At 34.2% G+C, this 20,203-nt stretch overlaps 2 protein-coding genes across 4 annotated transcripts in view; one reads left to right on the top strand and one right to left on the bottom strand.

The window, feature by feature from the left end:
• Positions 1-950: 950 nt before the first annotated feature.
• Positions 951-8,030, top strand: SYCP3 (synaptonemal complex protein 3). 2 transcript variants are annotated; one of them, XM_086401024.1, is made up of 9 exons: positions 951-985; positions 1,835-1,980; positions 2,782-2,845; positions 3,005-3,039; positions 4,760-4,877; positions 5,686-5,785; positions 6,422-6,520; positions 7,450-7,554; positions 7,683-8,030. In XM_086401024.1, the coding sequence occupies exons 2-9, from the start codon at positions 1,848-1,850 to the stop codon at positions 7,734-7,736; spliced, it is 708 nt and encodes a 235-aa protein (XP_086257150.1). In that variant the 5' UTR covers positions 951-985; positions 1,835-1,847; the 3' UTR covers positions 7,737-8,030. The 2 variants fall into 2 exon arrangements, with proteins under 2 accessions (XP_086257150.1, XP_086257152.1); XM_086401026.1 differs by having other exon boundaries at positions 951-1,130.
• CHPT1 (choline phosphotransferase 1) overlaps positions 7,594-20,203 on the bottom strand; it is a 29,790-nt gene continuing 17,180 nt past the window's right edge. The window contains exons 4-9 of one of the 2 annotated variants that reach the window (XR_015163988.1): positions 19,359-19,443; positions 16,465-16,596; positions 13,797-13,955; positions 12,997-13,122; positions 10,007-10,205; positions 7,594-7,762 (exon numbers count right to left, since the gene is read on the bottom strand). Coding sequence is in view for 1 of the 2 variants with exons in the window: in XM_086401023.1 (XP_086257149.1) it covers positions 7,718-7,762; positions 10,095-10,205; positions 12,997-13,122; positions 13,797-13,955; positions 16,465-16,596; positions 19,359-19,443 (658 nt within the window). In the remaining variant the exon portion in view is untranslated. The remainder of the gene's footprint in view (positions 7,763-10,006; positions 10,206-12,996; positions 13,123-13,796; positions 13,956-16,464; positions 16,597-19,358; positions 19,444-20,203) is intronic. The other variant, XM_086401023.1, reaches the window with a different exon arrangement.

Below are 20,203 nucleotides of genomic sequence, written 5' to 3'. Positions count from 1 at the left end.
ACAAGAAAATAAACTAATAAATTGTGGAATAGAGGCACAATGGGGTATTGCAGCAGTGAAAATGAAAGAACTTTGGTTAGGTATAATCATCTAGATTCTCTTAGTGACAATGTTAAGTAAAAAAGCGAGTGACTGAAAACTATAGAATATGGTACAATTTTTTGTACTATGCCAACACGAACAAGGAGAAGGCAATGGCAGCCCACTCCAGTACTCTTGCCTGGAAAATCCCATGGACGGAGGAGCCTGGTAGGCTGTAGTCCATGGGGTCGCTAAGAGTCGGACATGACTGAGCGACTTCACTTTCACTTTCATGCACTGGAGAAGGAAATGGCAACCCACTCCAGTGTTCTTGCCTGGAGAATCCCAGGGACGGGGGAGCCTGGTGGGCTGCCATCTCTGGGGTCGCACAGAGTCGGACACGACTGAAGCGACTTAGCAGCAGCAGCAGCAACACGAACAAAACCTAGAACGGTTGTTTATGGGCACATATATGTGGTAAGAAAACTTAGAAAATGGGAGGGTCCAATGATTCACACAGAATTTAAGGTAAGTTTTTAAAAAAACCTCTGAGTAGAAAATGAGGGTGTGAGTGGGATGGAAAGGACTTCCTGAGACGATTCAATGGGTTCTGGTAAAATTTTACTTTGCAAATTAAGACGTATGTGCTTCACATTTCATAATTTACTTGTTCTTTCGCCATTTTATTAAAATATTCGGAAAAATTTTAACTTAAATTACAAAAAGCTACTGGAAAGCGCCACGCCTCATTTTTACTAGCCACAAATTGCCGCTCAGAACGCACTCAGGGTCAGCAGTCTCACAGAGTTCGTCACCTGAGGGGGCGGAGCCCCGGGACCACTGTAAGCATGCGCCTTCCAGCCAGCCAATCAGCGACGCTCCTGGGAGGCGAGGCTGGCTTTTCTCCCGCCGGAATTCGGAGTTTCCTCAGAGGAGTGTCGCGGCTGCGAAGTGAACACTTCAGGTAAGGTACTTGGGCAGCAGGAGTGGAGGGTACGCCTGTCCGGAGACATTAACTGCGGTCCTCGGCCATTGGGGTGTTTTTCGGGCGTGAGGAGGGAAGCGTTTATCCTGCGTGGGAGTCTGAGCCAGGGGCTACTCTTGACCAGGTAAAATTTTCATGCTGGCTCTCCCGGGAGCCTCTGACAGGAATTTGAAGACCTTAAAGTTCTTAGTGGGCAGAGCTGTGAATGGCGGGGAGCGGGCGGGAAGGCCCAGGTTGGGCAACTTGGGTTGAACGTGGCGGGTGGACAGGTTGACCGCAGGAGAAGAGGGTGGGCTTTAGTCTCCTCGCACACGGGCCTCCCTCCCGCCCCCGCCTCTAATCCACAGAAACCATTTAGATTAACTCAGGGCTCCCCTTCACTGATCCTTGACGCCTGGGTCGTGGAATTCTTACTGGATGTGTTTTTCTGCGGATTTTATTTTGTATTTCTGTTGCTGGCAGTTTGGGGTGGGGTCGTGGTTGATCCTGTCAGTCGCTGATTTCACTCTGTGACTGAAGTGCAAAATCTAGATGGGCCTCAATTTATTTAGCCAGAAGCTGGCAAAAGCGGATCTAGAATTCTGCCGCCCTCCCCATCCTCAGAGGAGAACTCTCCATTAAGGCACCCCAGGGGTCAGGGGCAGTGCTGTCATTATCTTGTTAATTTTTGCTCCAACAAAGTAAATGAAGAGAATCCTAAAGTGGAATTCAATTATCTTTATTTGATATCTCTCATTTTGAAATTTGCCAGTCTGTGTAAATAGTGTCTTTGGATTCAGAAGGGTTTTTTTCGTGTTTTTTTGTTTGTTTGTTTGTTTTTTAAATCAGAAAACATTGAAAAATGGTGCCCTCTGGAAGAAAACATTCCGGGAAGTTGGCAAAACCATCCGTGGGGGATCAGGCTATAAGAGCCTATGAATTTGAGCAAGAAGACAAAAAAGATCTGAGTGGTTCAGAGGAGGATGCCATCGAAGGTACAGTAAACCTAACGTTTACTGACCACGTCCTGCATTTTCATGTATTTCATGTTTCTGTTTGGGGGCTAGTGAAGCTTCTATAGCATCTTTCACCTGATGTCTGATAAATAGTACAGAGATTATTATGACATTAACACAGGAAGACTTGCAAAATTGTTCGTATAAAATGGTCTTGGATCCTGATTTAATTCCATCTAACCTGGTAGGCTGCAGTCCATGGGGTCGCTAAGAGTCCGGCGCGACTGAGCGACTTCACTTTCACTTTTCACTTTCATGCATTGGAGAAGGAAATGGCAACTCACTCCAGTGTTCTTGCCTGGAGAATCCCAGGGACAGAGGAGCCTAGTGGGCTGCCATCTCTGGGGTCGCACAGAGTCGGACACGACTGAAGCGACTTAGCAGCAGCAGCAACCTACATAGAGGCAGCTTCCCCTGGTGGCTCAGTGGTGAAGAATCTGCCTGCCAATGTAGGAGACTAGGGCTTGATCTCTGGGTCAGGAGAAGATCCCCTGGAGAAAGAAATGGCAGCCCACTCCATAAGTCTTGCCTGGATAATACCATGAGCAGAGGAGCCTGGTAGGCTGCAGTCCATGGGATGGCAAGAGTCAGACATGACTTAGCAACTAAACAACAACACAACAAACCTGCAGAGAAAGTATTGCATTTATAAATCTGCTTTAAAAACTTGTCTTGGCAGAAAGCTTAAAAAAAGCACAAACCCTCAAAATTAAGATATACCATTAAACAATTACCAAAATAACACACTTAATTTCAAATATTTTTTTTATTGTCATGCAGAGAAGACCCCAACACTTGAGAAACAAGGGAAGAAAAGGACTTCTGCAGCAGTTGAAGATATGGGGTAATATGGTCAAACAATTTTCACCTGTTAGACTTTAAGAACCATCTATTTGGTTGTCCCATGAGTATTGCATGTAAAATACTGGGTATGTGATATTCCTTCCAAAACAATAAATATTTTATGGATCCTTAAAACTTTTCTGATATAATTTTTTCATAGGGGTGAAGTACAGAATATGCTGGAAAGATTTGGAGGTATGTTTTAGGAGATATATGTGTTCAACATTGTTTTAAACCATATAACTTGTATAACAGTAAATAATAATCAGTGGACTGTAAGACTTTTTTAATGCTTTGTTCTTATATGTAAGATTTTGCACAGATATATGTGATTCAGCTTCATAGATTTCCTTATTAACCTTTTCCATTTGTTGATATGAAAAGAGAATGGTACTAACAATGGGTTAGGAATGGTCTTGTTACTTTATACATGTGTGGGTTTAATAGATTATGGAATTTTAGAACAAAAATGGATGGGAAAAATATCCCTCTTTGTATGACTTTCATTGACTAAGTGATGCAAACACACGCATATCTGTATATGTGTCAGTTTTTCATTTTCTCTCTTTTGTTATTTTCTATGACATTCTTGTGTTCTTTACTAAATGCAGTGTAAACTGAAACCTTTAAAATAACTTTATTGTTATTTTTACATTATCAAACTATGTAATTGAGAATTAAAGACAGTGTTGCTAGTAAGAGATGTATGAAAATGTGAAAGTGTTAGTCGCTCAGTCACGCCCAACTCCTTGTGACCCCATGGACTGCAGCCCGCCAGGCTCCTCTGTCCATGGGATTTTCTAGGCAAGGATACTGGAGTGGTTTGCCATTTCCTTCTCCAAAGAGATGTATAATCAAATAAAAAAATCATTAAATTGTATGTCAAATATTAGTTACATTAACTATATTGGGGATAGTATTCTGAAAAAAGAATAAATATTTGGCTCTTCTCTATAGATCATTCATATAATCAAATATTTTTTTAAAGCTTTGCCTTATTTGGTAGTAGCAAAATACTTGACCTTATAAATGTATTATTGGAGATGGATATTGGAAATCCCTTGTGGCTCAGCTAGTAAAGAATTCACCTGTCATGCAGGAGACCTGGGTTCGATCCTTGGGTTGGGAAGATCCCCTGAAGAAGGGAAAGGCTACCCACTCCAGCATTCTGGCCTAGAGAATTCCATGATTCCATGGACTGTATAGTCCACAGGGCCGCATAGAGTTGGACACGACTGACTGACTTTCACTTTCACTTGGAAATACCAAATATCTGATAGTATAGGTAACCTCATCATGGTTGCTGAAAATGACTATTGATAGTAGATCCATATGCATGTGCTTAGCAAAGAATTATTAGAAGTATTAAAATTTTTATGAAATGCAGTACTTATTGGCAAAAAATGGCCTGTAAAAAGCTCCATGGACATATTTAAAAGAGTTCCTGAATTAATTTATTTAGATACCTACTTAAATTAAGATTTTCCTATGCTTTGTCTCTCTTAGTAAAAAATATATTTAATAGTATCACTATGTTTTTAAAAACATTTTAACTGTTTTTATTTTTAGGATTTTTAAAAAGTTTTGTGTTTTATATAATGAGTTCTAAATTTAGTCTAGTGTCTTATGAAAAAATTAGTCTGTCCTTGAGACCTTTTTCTTCAGTTATTAGCTCTTTTTAGTCATCTCTAAATTAAAATTATCTCTAGTTAAGAAAATAAGAATTGAGATACCAATAACTAAAATTTTTCTCAGGAAAAAAAGCAAGCAACTAATCATGCTTTTTGATAGTATGTGTATTTTTTTTTAATATCTTCAAAATTCTTGAACCAGCTTTATCCATATTTATTTGAATATGTGGGAATAAATAACATACTTTCACATTAAATTTAATGAATATCTATTTTCATTATAGCTGATATTAACAAGTCTCTTCTTGCCAAGAGAAAGAGACTAGAAATGTATACCAAGGCTTCTCTCAAAACCAGTAACCAGAAACTTGAAAATGTTTGGAAAATCCAACAAGAGCAAAGGTAAAGTTGTTGGTTTTTTTCACTGCCACAACATTTGTATCATTCCTTACTACTCATGGGTACAAATTATGAGAAGTATTATCATCTTCAATTTATTGGGATCTCTAGTAAAAATTATATTTGATTTTCCTCTAAGTCTTTTAGTCCTATAACTATTTCTTCACAGACTTGAAATACATTTCCTAGAAATCAATAAAGGTGACCTCTTTCCCCTTTTAAATAATGATTGAGACTTTTTTTAAACAATAAAAGTAATTTATTTTCATTTTAAAAATACGCTAGCTGAATAAAAGTGTCATATAAACCATTGATCTTATAACAGTTAACTATTTAACGATATATAAAATGATCACCTTATATATTATAAACAATTTGTATATTTTAGCTGAATTAACTGTTCTTTTGTACAAAATCATTGTACCAAAATGGGGAAAAATTAAGTGAAATATTTCTATTTGAAAATCTTCTATAGTAACTTCAGTGAATCTATCATATCATAACCTGTATTCAGTAGGAGAAAATGAAAAGTAAATTGCTTGGAGATAAAATGGACTTTTCTGGGAAAATGTATATATATAATAAAACTCCACTAGTTTTCAAGAGCTAAAGTGCATGAGAGGATTTTGAGGGTTTTTCTGTTAGTTGGTTAGGAAAATAAATATTTCTGGAATCAGCATAAGTCATACTTCTTGATTTCACATCTGGAAATTTGATACTTTCTCTTTTATTATAGAATAATTACGTCAAATCAATTTTGTTTTGATAGTTGTTCCACGTTGATATGAAATATAATAATATTGTTTTACAGGCAGAAGCTTAACCAAGAATATTCTCAGCAGTTTCTGACTTTGTTCCAGCAGTGGGATATGGATATGCAGAAAGCTGAGGAACAAGAAGAAAAACTTGCTGTTAGTATTATGCTTAGCTTTGTAGCTTTATAATTAATCTATTATAACCAAGTTTCAAGTAGAAGTGGAGAGCCTGGCCTTGTAGTACACTCATGGAACTCAGTCAGGTTCCATTACCTATTGCTGGCTGTGAGTTTGGTTCTGCTGAATGGTAAACCATAAGTACAGGCACATACCATATATAAAAGCTGTTGGTATTTGCTTCCTACCTAACACTTTGTTAATATGAAGTTTGCTATTAATACTATGTAGAGGTTATAGTTATTGGTAATGACAAAATCTAGGTTATGAGTATGTAAGTAATAGATAAAGTAGGGTGAAGGGCAAAAACCATTGGTTGAAAACAGGCCAAGAAATTGAAAGATCAGCAATATTGGAAGGATCATCTGTGTTGACGTAGAACTCAAGAAGAATTAAGACATGTTTTGAGCACTGTTGAGATTTCCTATTCAGTGACTAGCTGGATTATTATTGTATGTAAGTGGTGAACACATTATCTAAACTCATAGTAAATGTTAAGATAAAATCTGAAAAATACTGATTTAAAAACTATTCCTTTTAAGTTTAACATAGAATTATTTTTTCCTAAATTTTACCCAAATAGTTATTACATAATTTTTTCTTTTACATTTGCAGAATCTGTTTCGACAGCAACAAAAGGTTTTTCAACAATCTAGAATTGTTCAGAGCCAGAGACTGAAAACAATTAGACAATTATATGAGCAGTTCATAAAGGTTTGTTGTATTTGTTAACATAATACATTCTTATAAACTATGTGGAAGTAGAATATAATTTTTTTCTCAGTTTAAGGGGAAAACATTTTGCTTACACATTTTAAATTCTTAACTATTTTCCATTCTGAATTCATTATATAAGTGCTAAATGCTATCACTGGACATTATCACTTGGTGTAGGAACTTTAGTACTATATTTGACACCTCCATTTCCCTTATTCTTCACCACTGCTACTGCCCTAGTTCAGAACCTTGTTATTCTTTGCTTATACTATAAACACTCTTAACTGATTTTTCTGTTTACCAACCCATCCTTCATGGGTCTGCCATACTGTCTTCTGAAAACATTATCTTTTCCCTCCTGAAAAACTGTCAGTAGATTCTCATACTGAATTCTTAGGTATTCAAGATTTACCCCCACCCCCCAATAATATGATCCTTTTTTTATGCTTCAGTTACTACATTCATCCTTTGCTTCCACCCTTTCACATAATTGCTTTCTCTGAACTCTGCACTTTGGTGCTGTTGTTTATGCGCTTGCCCTAGAATACTTTTAACTCCTTTTCCCTTACCTTTTCAATCTTATTCTTTTGGCAACTAAATTGGAATTAATCCCCATTTTCTACTACATAGCTACAGCAAGTTGTGCTTCTATTCCTTTCATAAAATTTTGTTATTTTTTGTTCATTTCTTCCAGTGAGAAGGTACACCACTGTTGTAACTCCTTTAATAATATTTGATTTATGATGGTATTTTCTGTTCCTTTAGTGGATATTTTGGTTTTCATGTATTAGAATATTTTTATTTGAGATAAATAATGTGCATTGTTGAATATTAAAAAGTTCCTACTTTTGAAAATTAACTGCATAAGTTTTGAAACTGAGATGAAAAGTGGTGGTTTGTAACTGACCTAGCTTTTTGTGTTTTAGAGTATGGAGGACTTGGAGAAGAATCATGAAAATCTACTTACTGGTGCACAAAATGAACTTAAAAAAGAAATGGCTTTGTTGCAAAAAAAAATTATGATGGAAACTGTAAGTTGTTATTCAGATCTGTAAAAGAAAGTATTAATGTAAGCATTGAAATATTTTATTTGCTGAAATATGTATTAACACTTATCTAAAAATTAAACCAGTGTTTAATATCTTCTCTCATGTAACAGCAGCAGCAAGAGATGGCAAGTGTCCGAAAGTCTCTTCAATCCATGTTATTCTGATGACTCTTTGAAGGAAGAACTTGAACCTAAGTAACATGATACAATTATAACATTAGCTAATAAGTCGTTAGAGTGATTTAAGATTCTGGTTTAAAATATTATATAGTATTAATCATTGCAAGACCATTCTTTTTGTTCACCTCCAAATATGAACTTTTGTGAGGAGCAGCAATCCCTAAATTATATGTACCACTTTGCTTCAGCTCTTTAATAGTGCTAGTGATAATATAGCAATAGTGAATTTTTCTAACATTTGTCATTTAACTTTTAGCAATAAAAATGATTTAATTGCAAGTTTTGGCTTCGTGTATTTGTATCACTTCCAAAAGGTAGAAAACACAAGTATAGATGGTTAATGTTCTTATTTAAGGAAAAAAAACATAAAATCTATTATATGTACATCCTTTCATGCATATTCATGAAGTTACACTGCCAATTCTAATGAAAATAAGATTTCAAAAATATATTCTATTGACTTCTAAAACTTATTAAAAGCAACTTAAGTTTCCCTTCTGGAATAAATTAAACTGCTAAAATCCATTTTAAAAAACCAAACAGGATATATAAATACTGTTTTAAGGCATGGATTTTTGAATGTCATTTCTACAATGACATCAAAATGCCATTTAACTGGGCTCAGTCCATAATTAAATGACATATGCCCTTAGTAAGGATTAAGAGCATTTCATTAACATACCTAATTACTTATGGTTTAAGTACTTCACATCGGTCTTTAACTGTAAATTACATAGAATGTTTTGTTTTCCAGTTTCAATATTCAGTAAATATATGGAAGTTTTTACATTTATTTCCAAACTAACAGTTAATTCTTATACCTGGTATTTTAAAATGTGCACTTTTTAAACAGAGAAAAACATATTGAACACTTAATAAATATTGTTTCAGCAAAATAAATTTTAAATATTTGGGTTAAACTTAGTATTTTTTGCTGAAAATACTTTCCCTGAGTTATTCAAAACAATATGCCCAATAGAAGGAGAGAAGAGTGACTTTGTCTTGTTTCTCCATATTTAAAATTCTAATTTTTGTCTCATAATCCACCTTTATTTTAGGTTTTCCAAATTTTAAAAAACAAATACATACTGATTCTCTTCTTCTGTGATCAGTTATATTGGAAGAAATTAGTCCTCCATCATTAACAAATATCTGACATTAGGGACAGTTTACTTCCTAAATTTTTGCATTTTGTAAAGGATTTCCCTTTTAAGCCAAAGTACATGTTGGATTATAAATTTTAAGTACTATTCAAATTAAGCTGTTCGTACTGAATTTTTACCAATTGTTTTAGAAGCAAAATAAGTACTCCAGAGTATATTCATTGTACTTAACATATTTCCTTTTAAGGAATATCAACTTTTGCTCTTTTTACAACATGCCTTTTTCTTGCTTAAGATACAGTACATGTTCATTATTTCTTTTTTAAAGAAATGTTTTCAACATATGGCTTATGGTCTACAGAACTGTTAGATAAAAATTACAAACAGGTAAGATGAGAATTGAGGATCTGGGTTACCAAAGAACCATATGACAGTTCTATTATTCATAATGAGCAATAGAAACATTTTGAGAGTGGAAAGATAAGAATCAATATTTAATGTACTTAGTGACTGAATAAAAGATACTTATTTTATCCCCATTTTATCTTGAGTGAAAGTGTACTTTAAGTAGCTTTAGCTGATATTCTAAAGGAAAGATACTTTTGTCATGGTTTCATAAATTACTGATTTTCTTATATGTCAATTGTGCTTAGGCTACTGTTTTTATTTTTCACAAATGGAAATGTTTAATATCCACTTTTTTGTGACAATGAAACTTAGAATATCAAGGAATAATTGGCTCTCACTGTAAAGATGCTTACATTTGACTCAATTACAAGTCTATGCACTTATGCAATATTATGAATTCATTTATCAATTCTTAGCAATCAAAGTAACCATCTCCCTCAAGATGGCTAAAATCCTCTGTCCTGAATTTTTATGTAATCCTTTGGCAGAGAAAACCCCAACTGTCTGATAAGGATTTCTGAGACAAACAGATTGCTCTTTAGAACTGTAGTGGTTCACTTTCTTATACTTAGAAAATTGAAATTTCCTTCTTTGGTTTTGTTTAGAATTAATTTATAGGTTGTATTACTCTGATAATACCTTGATAAGAAATGTTGATAATGAGGGCTTTGCAACTAAGATACAATGGATCTATAGGACTTAATTTTTATATTAAAATATAACCTTATTTGATAATATACTAGCCTCCTGCAAAGAGGGATTCCTTCACTCATAGGTTCCCCTAACTGCTTCTCCTCTTTTCCTTGGGATATTAGTCAATATGCTTGTGAACCTGTTCAGGTGCTTGATGACATGAAGTCTTGAAGATACTTAGATGAAGGTGTCTTGAAATTTGCAGGCACAAAGCACTAAAGTACCTCATCATATCAAGTGAAGAAATGACCTTTAGAAACAAAAAAAGAAAATATAAAATGGATTATGGTCTATGTTTTCTGAAGTAGCAGCTATTTTTTTCTGTCCTCCACCCCCTAATCTCAAACCTTAGCCAAAAATTCATCATCAAAAATATTACATTTTATAGTTTGTATTTGGCTCTCACTGTAGTCATCTGGAATATGCAGGGTATTTCACAGATTCAGAAACTGAGCTCAGAGTGATAAAAGGTCTTAACTAAATTACAAAAGCTGAAAAACAACAGAACTCAAGTCTTCTGACTCCACATTCTTTCAGTTTTCTGCTGTGCAACAAAGCCACCAGTTTTCTACTAGAAGGGGCTGTCAGTCATTAAAATTAAAATCACTCCATCATATACTGTTCTTATTCCTGTGAAAGTAGTTGTAAGACAGTAAAGGCCTGGAAAAGACACCATAGTTGAGGGAAGGCATACAAAAATTGTGTTCTTTACAAAATTAAGGAGGAAGGCACACTATTTAAGAACTTTCCCAGAGACTGGGGGCAAATGCTTCCTTTCATAGAAAGGAGCCTTGTAGCTCTGTTGGGAGAATATTCTCACTGATAAGAGGAAAATCTTATTTACTTGAAAAACTCCATCTGACTTTTCTCTCTCTGAAGCAAGAACCTTTTCTCTTAAGGATGCCAAAGGGCACAATATGTTGGTTTTGGTCCACCCGGTGTTTGTTTGCTTGTTTTTAATTGTGGTTAACACTTTGTTAACCACAATTAAACTGAATTAAACTTCCTTAGCATAATCTCCACCACTGATGTAAAACCAGGCCAACTCACTCATTACAAGTTAGGTGCTTGAATTTTTAACACCTGATATTTTAATTACACTCATTCTATTTGGTAATACTTATTTAAGTTCACCAAAAGGAACCCTACATTGAATTTTCAGATACTTTGAAAAATCACCCCCTATTTCTTAAATTTAGATTATTTTGTAGCACTAATAATATTTATAGTGGATAGTAATTTTAAAGAAATAATTCTTTCAAACATCTTTTAGAATATTGCCTGAGAACCTTTCAAGGATTAAGATTTATATCTCACCACCATTTGAAGAATGGAAGACTTCTGAATAAATATTATTAATTTACTCCAAAAAAGCATACTATAAAACCTAGAATAAAGGATGATCACATGTACCCCATTGATCCATGCACAGAACAGATAGGTTTTAAAAAACACCTATCTCTAGTAAATAGTGTGAGATCATTCAAATTATCACAAGGTTCAATGTTTCTTTTAGCTCACTTTAATATTAATTTTTGTATATCTCTAACAATTTGGTGAAGTCTAGTGAGGTCTGGAGGTGAGGAAAAATGAGGCAAAATTGTCCAGAAATAGCACTAGTTGAAGCCTAGCCATAAATGTCTCAGAAAAATTTTTTAAAACGTTAAAATTGCCTTCTTTATTTGTGATTAAAATGTTAGAAACAATGATTTTCTTTTCCTTAGATGGCTAAAGCTGCTTTCTTATGCACCATAATCCTATATTTTATAATTTTTAAATAGAAATTATGTATTATCTGTATCACTTTTTTAAGCAGGATGCAAGCTATGAGAATTGAATTTGCTTGATAAGAATCATCATTATTAATATAAATTTTGCACTATCCTCAAGGGCCATACACATATATATGGTTGTTTACTTCTAGCACAAATGGTCCTGGAATCCTGTACTTGGTTGTACCGTCTGTTCTGTTTCCTCAGTATTAGCTTACATTTCTTGATGAAGTAGTGCCCTCTGCTAACCCAAATACCATTTAACTTACCTGTTATCTGCTGTAAGTTCAGAGTAATTCTAATAACCTGGACTAAATAAGACACTAATTCATGTTTGTAAAGCTTTGCCAGAGAGTGAAGTGATTTTTGACAATTTTGTACTTTTTTTTTAACTTTTATTTGTGTTTATTTTTTGCGGCAGTTATTCCCAGGCCATAAGTTTTTGTTTCTTCAGTTTCTTCTGGGATATGTTTTTCTCCTGTGCAGCTTCCTCTTCTGGTCTAGGAACAATCTATTCTTTTTCAGTAAGGATCATCTCAGTGTGGCAGGGAGAGCTCATGTAGGGATTGATACAATCGTGAGCTCTTTTAAGTCCTGCGCTGCATCTTGGGGACTTTGTTCACCTGGATGTGCTCAATGACCAGAGAATCTACATCTAAGCCCTTAAGTTCAGCATTATTACTCTCTGCATTTTTAAGCATGTGCAGTAAAGATTCACCACTCTTTTTGGCCACCAACCCTGAATCCAGCCCCACTGTTTGGCCTGTACAAACCTACCAACTCCACCATTGTAACGACGGAATGGCACACATTGCCTCTTTAAAGTGACATCCATCAGATACTTGGTGGCTTGTCGGATATGCATACCCTTTATGGCCTGGGCAGTTTCACGAGTGTTCTTAAAGTGAACACGAAGATTTGAACCTCTTGATCTGCATGATTTTGTGGGGTTTTCTGGGTTGAGTGAATAGTATACCATTTTTAGAGGTCACCTCAGGCCACTTGTATTGTTTTCTGGTACTATTTTTTTTTTAAGGCACACAGTTTTGTTTTTAAGGATTTACATTGTTGGAACTGTATCTTGATGTATATGTGGGCCATATTCAAACATATAAAAGGAACTTTAAAGAAATAATTTTAAATGTTCAGAAATGCTTAATAGATTAGAAAGTCAGGGCTACCTAATACCTCACTGAAATGACTCTTAAGCATAGTATTATCTGACATTTGTTGAAAATAAATAAAAAATCTTAGCAAAAAGGTACTTACCATTGCTATCCATAGAACAATATATTCGTCTACAAAATTATTAAAGTACTGGTCTAAAAATAAAAGACCTGGGCCAATAAAGACAGTGTCTTGAAGATACAGTTCACTTTTGGTCATGTGAGCTATCTATAAAAAAGTAAACAAAAGAATTTCACTATTTTAAATGTTTTATTTTCAGGATAGAAATAACTAAATCTTTAATTTACTGTTAAGATAAGGATAAAAAGGCCATTTGGGCTGCCCTCATAGCTCAGTCAGTAAAGAATCTGCCTGCCATGCAGGAGACCTAGGTTTGATTCCTGGGTCTGAAAGATCCCCTGGAAAAGGAATGGCTACCCACTCCAGTATTCTTCCCTGGGAAATTTCATGGACAGAGGGGAGCCTGGCAGGCTACAGTCCATGGTATCAACAAGAGTTGGACACAACTTAGCAACTAAACCATTACCACCACCACCACCAAAGAGACCATTTAATCTCACATTTGATATGGGAATATTGAATCTAAAATCTCTCAAATTCAGGACAGGTAGCTTGTTAAAGTTTCCAATATTTAAATTCCTTGATATCAAAAGGTTATAACTGATAATAATTGTTAAAACAAATAAGAGAACTTACACTAAGGAGTCTTGTCTCTGAATAAAACGTTCATTTACAGTATTACTTGGAGCACAAATAGCTAACTATTTATTGTGATAACACCACAAAAAACCTACCCATTATATGAAAGAGTTTCCAGTTTTGTATTTGAGGAACAAATACATTATTTATACCATGAATAATAAATTAAAAGAATTTCTTACCACCAATTTCTGTGAGACTTTAGCAAAGACACATCCAAACATTAGGGTATAAAGACAAGGATGCTTTTCAAACAAATTAGTTGCTGACTTTTTATAAATCATTATTGCCAGTATAATAATTATTCCTATGTGGAGTCCAGGTGATAAGACACTGGTACCCTAAGGGATAAAGCAGAAAATCAGCACCACATTTTAACAATGCATTTATTACACTGCAAATATTTTCTAAGCATCTACTTTGTGTTAGGAACTAGAGACCTAGAGAAGAGTATGATGGTATATGGCCTAAAGGAGTATATAGACCTTAGCTGTGCTTTTCAAACTTCTACAGAACCCTACCAAGGGTTACAAAGAGGTAATAGAGTGCTACAGATGTTTCATTCCAATTTTATATGAATATACATTTTAAGCTAATAATCACTAAAAAAATGACATCATTTATCTTACACTAAATTTTACCATGTTAAAGGCCATCAACAGTCCAGTTGCCAAGTTAACATATTTTTGTGAGATACTGAAATAAAGCTTAACCTGCCACTTTTATACAATACCTTAATCATTGATTAGGAGGACTTTAATTCTAGTCACTCACTATACCAACATCCCACCCTGCCCAGCCTTTTACATTTAGACCACAAGTGCCCTCTTATGTAGCACTGTACAACTGAACCCATTATATTTTTATCTATATGAATCGGGATTCTGTCAGGATTGCTTATTCTGAACAAAATACTGTAATAAATTTGATATTAAGGCTTACTAAATACATAACCATCAATTTAAATGTATCTGTTAAAACTGCCTTATTCTTTATTAAGTTTATATGTAATAAGTTAGAACTTACACTAATGTTATGAATATTTTAAAGTCATGTCAATAAAACACTATATAGTAATGTTATAAATATTTATGCTATTAAAATGCTGCTTTAAAATCATTTATTTTGACTATGCTGGGTTCTTTGTTGCTGTGTGGGCTTTTCTCTGGTTGCGGGGAGTGGGGGCTACTATCCAGCTGTGGTGTACAGGCTTCTCATTGTGGTGGCTTCTCCTGTTGCAGAGCACGGGCTCTAGAATGTGGGCTTCAGTAGTTGTAGCTCCCATGCTCTAGAGCACAGGGTCAATTGTTGTGGCACACGGACTTAGCTGTACTTCAGCACATGGGATCTTCCTGGACCAGGGATCGAACCTGTGTCTCCTGCATTGGCAGCAGATTCTTTACCACTGAGCCACCAGGGGAAGCCCTTAAAATGGTGCTTTTATCTGTTAATTTTATTCAGGGAAATCTGCTGCTAAAAAAAAACACTGAAAAACCACTGGTTCAAGAATTTGAAATCAAACACTTCTTAGAAATAGTGTTTGATTTCTTGTCTCCCTTCAAATATTTAATCAATTATTTCTTAGTAAAATATTCTCTAAAATGGACATTGATCCTCGCTAAGTTTATCATTTTTAGTGGAACTCACTTTCCAGCTAGTGCTGTATTTTATCATCCATGGTCAAGCAACAAGTACTCTTAAGCCCTTTATGCAGAGTATTCTAACATTTCTAAAACAATTCTGAAGTCAACTGACAAAACACCTCAAAAAACAACCAATTAACTTTCCAAATATATCAGAACTTATGTATCTGAGTTCTATACTTTGCCTTTGAATTATGTATATAAAATATATTCATAAATGTCAATAATATATGAATTATGATTCCTTTCAAATTGTTTTAAGAGCCAGTATATGTCATTTAAAAGAATGAGGTGTTTTTTTTTAAGTAAAAATGCTATATTTCAGGTTTTTACTCCTCTTATTTATTAGGTCTGGCTTCAAGTGACTTTGATTTTTCTCAAAATCAAACCCATCCTTACAGGACAGAAATTCTGAACTACAGCAAATTAAAGAGAATGAACTATAGCTTAAAGGCATTCCAGCTATGTTTTGATAGAAGATGGCATCACTGGAATAAGTTCATAATGTTCAACTACCTTGAAGATGACATTTTTTTAAAAAAACATAGATATTATATTTGTTTAAAAACTGAGCAGAATTCTTTCTGCCTCTTTTCTCTGCAAAAGTACTGAAGGAGTTTTTTTTTTAAACAAATATGAATAAATACAGAAGAATTATAGATGAGCAAAGTGTAAATAACACAACAAATGCAAGGTGTACCCACTCAAGAACTGAGGCTGAAGTTTTTACCTTTTAAAATATTAGGGTAGTTTTAAAACTATATTTCAGTGATGAAATTTCAATTAAATTTACTTCATGCATAATAAATTGTCGCATATGTGAAACCATGACTTTGGACTGCTTTCCTGACATTCAGTCAGGAACTCATTCTTGCCTCCTCCTCTCCTATATTAGGGCCAGGCACCACAAGGAAGAAAATAAATGGCAGCTCTTAATTATGTACAATAAACAGCAGATGATTACGTGGAATGTCACCAAAGCCTGCTCGAAGAAAGGCTGTATAGAAAGAGGAAAAATGCTGTAAAATCAGTCTGAACTGTTTCAAAAATGCCTTTTTGTATTATGTGCCTAAAAAGGATTCTTTTAAGATATTTAGTTTCCTTCCCTATTTTTAAAATTCATCATATTTTTAGTATCTCTATAGCTGGGTGTTAAGAAAATATATCATAAAATTAATACTGAATGATGATGAAATTAATGTCTTACTGCTATAGTGGATCCATTCTTGCCAACACCACCATGGAGGATAACATGGAAATAATTTGAACAGGAAAATATTGCTCCACCTACTACTCCAAGAACTGGTAAGATCTTCAATTTTATTTCTAGGATGGGTATCTTTAGGGTAGAGGAAAGAAACACTTCATTAAGAAAACAAAATTTATTTTCCTATTAAACAGTAAAGAAACATTACGATAGAACCCTATATAATAAGCTACCCATTTTCTTATAATCAAACCTTAACTTCTGGAATGTAATCTGAAGTGTTAATTTTTCTTCTAATGGTTTTCTCTCTTAAATGAATGCACCAAATTTAGCTAAATCTTCTTAAATAACTGTGATGAAGCATTTCATCTCACAAGCCTTCATCTGACTTAGAGGAAACATGAAAAAAGATGTTCACTTGACTCTAGTACCTCTAAAAGGCAGCATCTTTAGGAGTCAGACACTGTGATCTGTGATCTGTATCACAAATGTGACAAATATCACCATGTGTGTGCATGCAAAAATTTTGTGTAGTTAACATCCAGGATTAAATCTCTTTAGCAATATATATTTACCTGTTGGTCAATTGCTGTTCAAGAAAACTTCCAAAGGCAGCAAAGGATTTAAAAAACAGTAACAATGAATTGCCAAAAGCTATAGGCTATTGTGTTTGAAAATATACTTTGAAATACTGTACCAAAATTTGTGAAAACTACAGATTAACAATTCAATTTAGAAAATCTATATCTAAAACAAGTATTCTTATTGATGAGAATAAATAGGTATGCTTTCTTCCTATGGTATTGCCAAAATATTGAATGAAATGATTTTAAGATTAAATTCTTCCACAGTATAATTAAATCAGAATTCCAAACTAAAACAACCACATCTGACAATGACCAGAGTTGCCTAACTGCCTCTAAGTCCACATTTACCTTCTAATGGGTATTGGCAGAGCAGCTACCACGAAAGACACATCTATATATTTTAGAGGCCTATGTAGCACATCCTTGATTCTATTATTTATTCTTACATGATAAGAAGGAATGTGAATATCACAGAGAATGTTCCACTACTTAAAAATATGCTCAAAGTCTATTTCTGAGCCTAGTAATATGAATTACAATTGGCAATTCTGAAACTAAATGCCACAGAGAAATTTCTTACAGTTTTTAAAAATAGATACAATTTTTAAAGCAGTTTTAGGATCAAAGCAACTGTACGGAAAGTACAGAGAGTTCCCATATACTCCCTGCCCTCACACATGCTTCCCTACTATCAACATTCTCCACCAGAGCAATACAATCCATGTGTTACAATCCATGAACTGACACCAACATCATTATCGCTTATAATCACCCTAGTTTATATCATGGTTTGCTCTTGGTGTTGTACATTCTGTGATAATGCATAATGTATAAGTGACAAATGTATAATGACAGGTGGACAGGTATCCACCATTATAGTATCACACAGAATGGGTTCACGTCCCTTAAAATATTCATCCTTCCTTAACCCCATAACCTCTGGCAATAGCAGATCTTTTCAGTGTTTTCATCATTTTGCCTTTTCTAAAATATCATATAATTGGGATCATACAACATGGAGCCTTTTCAGACTAGATTCTTTCACTAAATAATATGCATTTAGGTTTCCTCCATGTCTCTTCATGGTTTGATAGCTCTTTCTTTTTAACACTGAATAATATTCCATTGCCTAGATGTACCATAGTTAATCCATTTACTTGCTTCCAAGTTCTGGTAATTATGAATAAAGCTGCAATAAATATCCATAATCAGGTTTTTGTATAGACAATTTTTTTCTGGCTATGCCATGTGGCTTGTGGGATCTTAGTTCGCTGCCCAGGGATTGATCCCCGGCCCACAGCAGTGAAAGTGAATCCTAACCACTGGACCACCAGGGAATTCTCTGCATAGACATAATTTTTAATGTATTTGGGTAAATACTAAAGAGCATAGTCACTAGATCCTATGGTAAGAATATGTTTAGCTTTGTATTTCTTACTGTTTGTAATTACCAGGGGTATATTGCTTTGTGATTAAAAACAGAGTCTGGAATTAGTCTGTTTAATTTCTAGCTCCAGTACTTACTAGCTATGTGTCCTTGTACAAATTACTTAATCATTCTAAGACTTATTAATAAATCAGAAAAATGACAGTATCTACTTCATAGAGTTGTTCTGGGGGTCAGATGAAAAGAGTGACAGTAAAATATTTAAGAACATAGTAAGTATTGAATAAGCATTAGTTGTTGACAGCTGATATTATCCTTATTATTCTTCTTAACTCGACAGGCATGAAGTTTTGAGTCAGCCAATAGTGTAAACTTAGGTTGTAGTGAGAAAATAATTTTTCTTCATAAATTTCCTTCCTGTGGAAAGCATGAATTTGTAACAGTGGCCTCCTTGAGAGTCAGCTTTTATCTGAGGTCTCCAACCAAGCAGAAAATAAAAAAACATTCAACATGAGAAACTTCACTCATAGTAAATTATAAAAAATACAAGTTAGCATCTTTCCTAATATTGAGGGGCAAGTTTCAAACATAAAGTGTTTGACTGAATTTACTTTTTATAAATCTATTTTATGAAATAAATTTTGGCCTGAAAAGGTAGTTCAACTAGTGAGTCTAATTGTGTATTTGGGAAATGGAGTCGTTTTCTTTTATGTGGTAGTACATTCATGAATAGGGTAGTATAGTCATGCTGTAATAAGGTATATAGAATAGTAAAATTATAAAATGAAGAAAAAAGGTTAAGAAATGTAATGAATATTAAATGTAGCTCTAAGAATATCTGAAGAAAATTAACAATACAATATTTTCCCCAAATGTTTAAAAAAAAGTACTTAAATATAAATTTAAACACTTAGATTTACCGTGTAGTCCCACATTGTTGCTCCTCCAAATGTAGATAACACAAAGACGATCACTAAAGCTATCTGAATTTCAGTTACATCCACTCTAAAAAGGAAAGATAAAGAATAGAGGTTTGTAAATCAAATCCCTGAATATGAAGGTTCATTAACCATATATTGAAATCAAAGATGTAAAAATCTACATAGGCTTAGTTTATTTTTACCTTTAGTTCCATCACTGAGTCATCAATTAACTATACTGTTAAGTGAAAAAGCCTACAGGAACAATGTGCTCACATATAGGTAAAAAACTTGTATAGCATATATACAATTGCTAGTAACAGTTACCGCTGAGATTACAGAAAGCTTTTATCTTCTACTTTATATACTTCTGCAAAGTTTGAATTTTTAATAATAATCATGTATTACTCTTGTAATCAGGAAAAATTATTAGTAACATAAAAACAACCAGATGATTTAAGGCAAATTCATAAACACTCTCAAGTCAATTTCATTAAAAAGTAGGGAAAATTCCAATAGTTTTTCTCATTATGTTGCTGATAGTCATTATAATTTTTGGTTTCCACAGACATTTCCCCTCTCTATATAAACATACTTGTAAAAGTGTTAGCCACTCAGTTTTGTCTGACTCTTTGCGAACCTATGAACTGTAGCCTGCCAGGCTCTTCTGGCCATGGAATTCTCCAGGCAAGAATACTGGAGTGGGTAGCCATTCCCGTCTCCAGGGGATCTTCCTGACCCAGGGATTAAACCAAGGTCTCCTACACTGCAGGCAATTATTTACTGTTTGAGCCAACAGGGAAGCCCTAAACATAAACTTCTTTTAAAAACCCATTAAACCAAGC

This window comes from Bos grunniens, chromosome 5 (genome assembly GCF_055505025.1).
Source record: "Bos grunniens cultivar Pamir isolate PY7600 chromosome 5, Bosgru_T2T1.0, whole genome shotgun sequence".
In the NCBI taxonomy this organism is placed as follows: Eukaryota; Metazoa; Chordata; class Mammalia; order Artiodactyla; family Bovidae; genus Bos; species Bos grunniens.
This window is presented reverse-complemented; position numbering and strand designations above follow the sequence as displayed.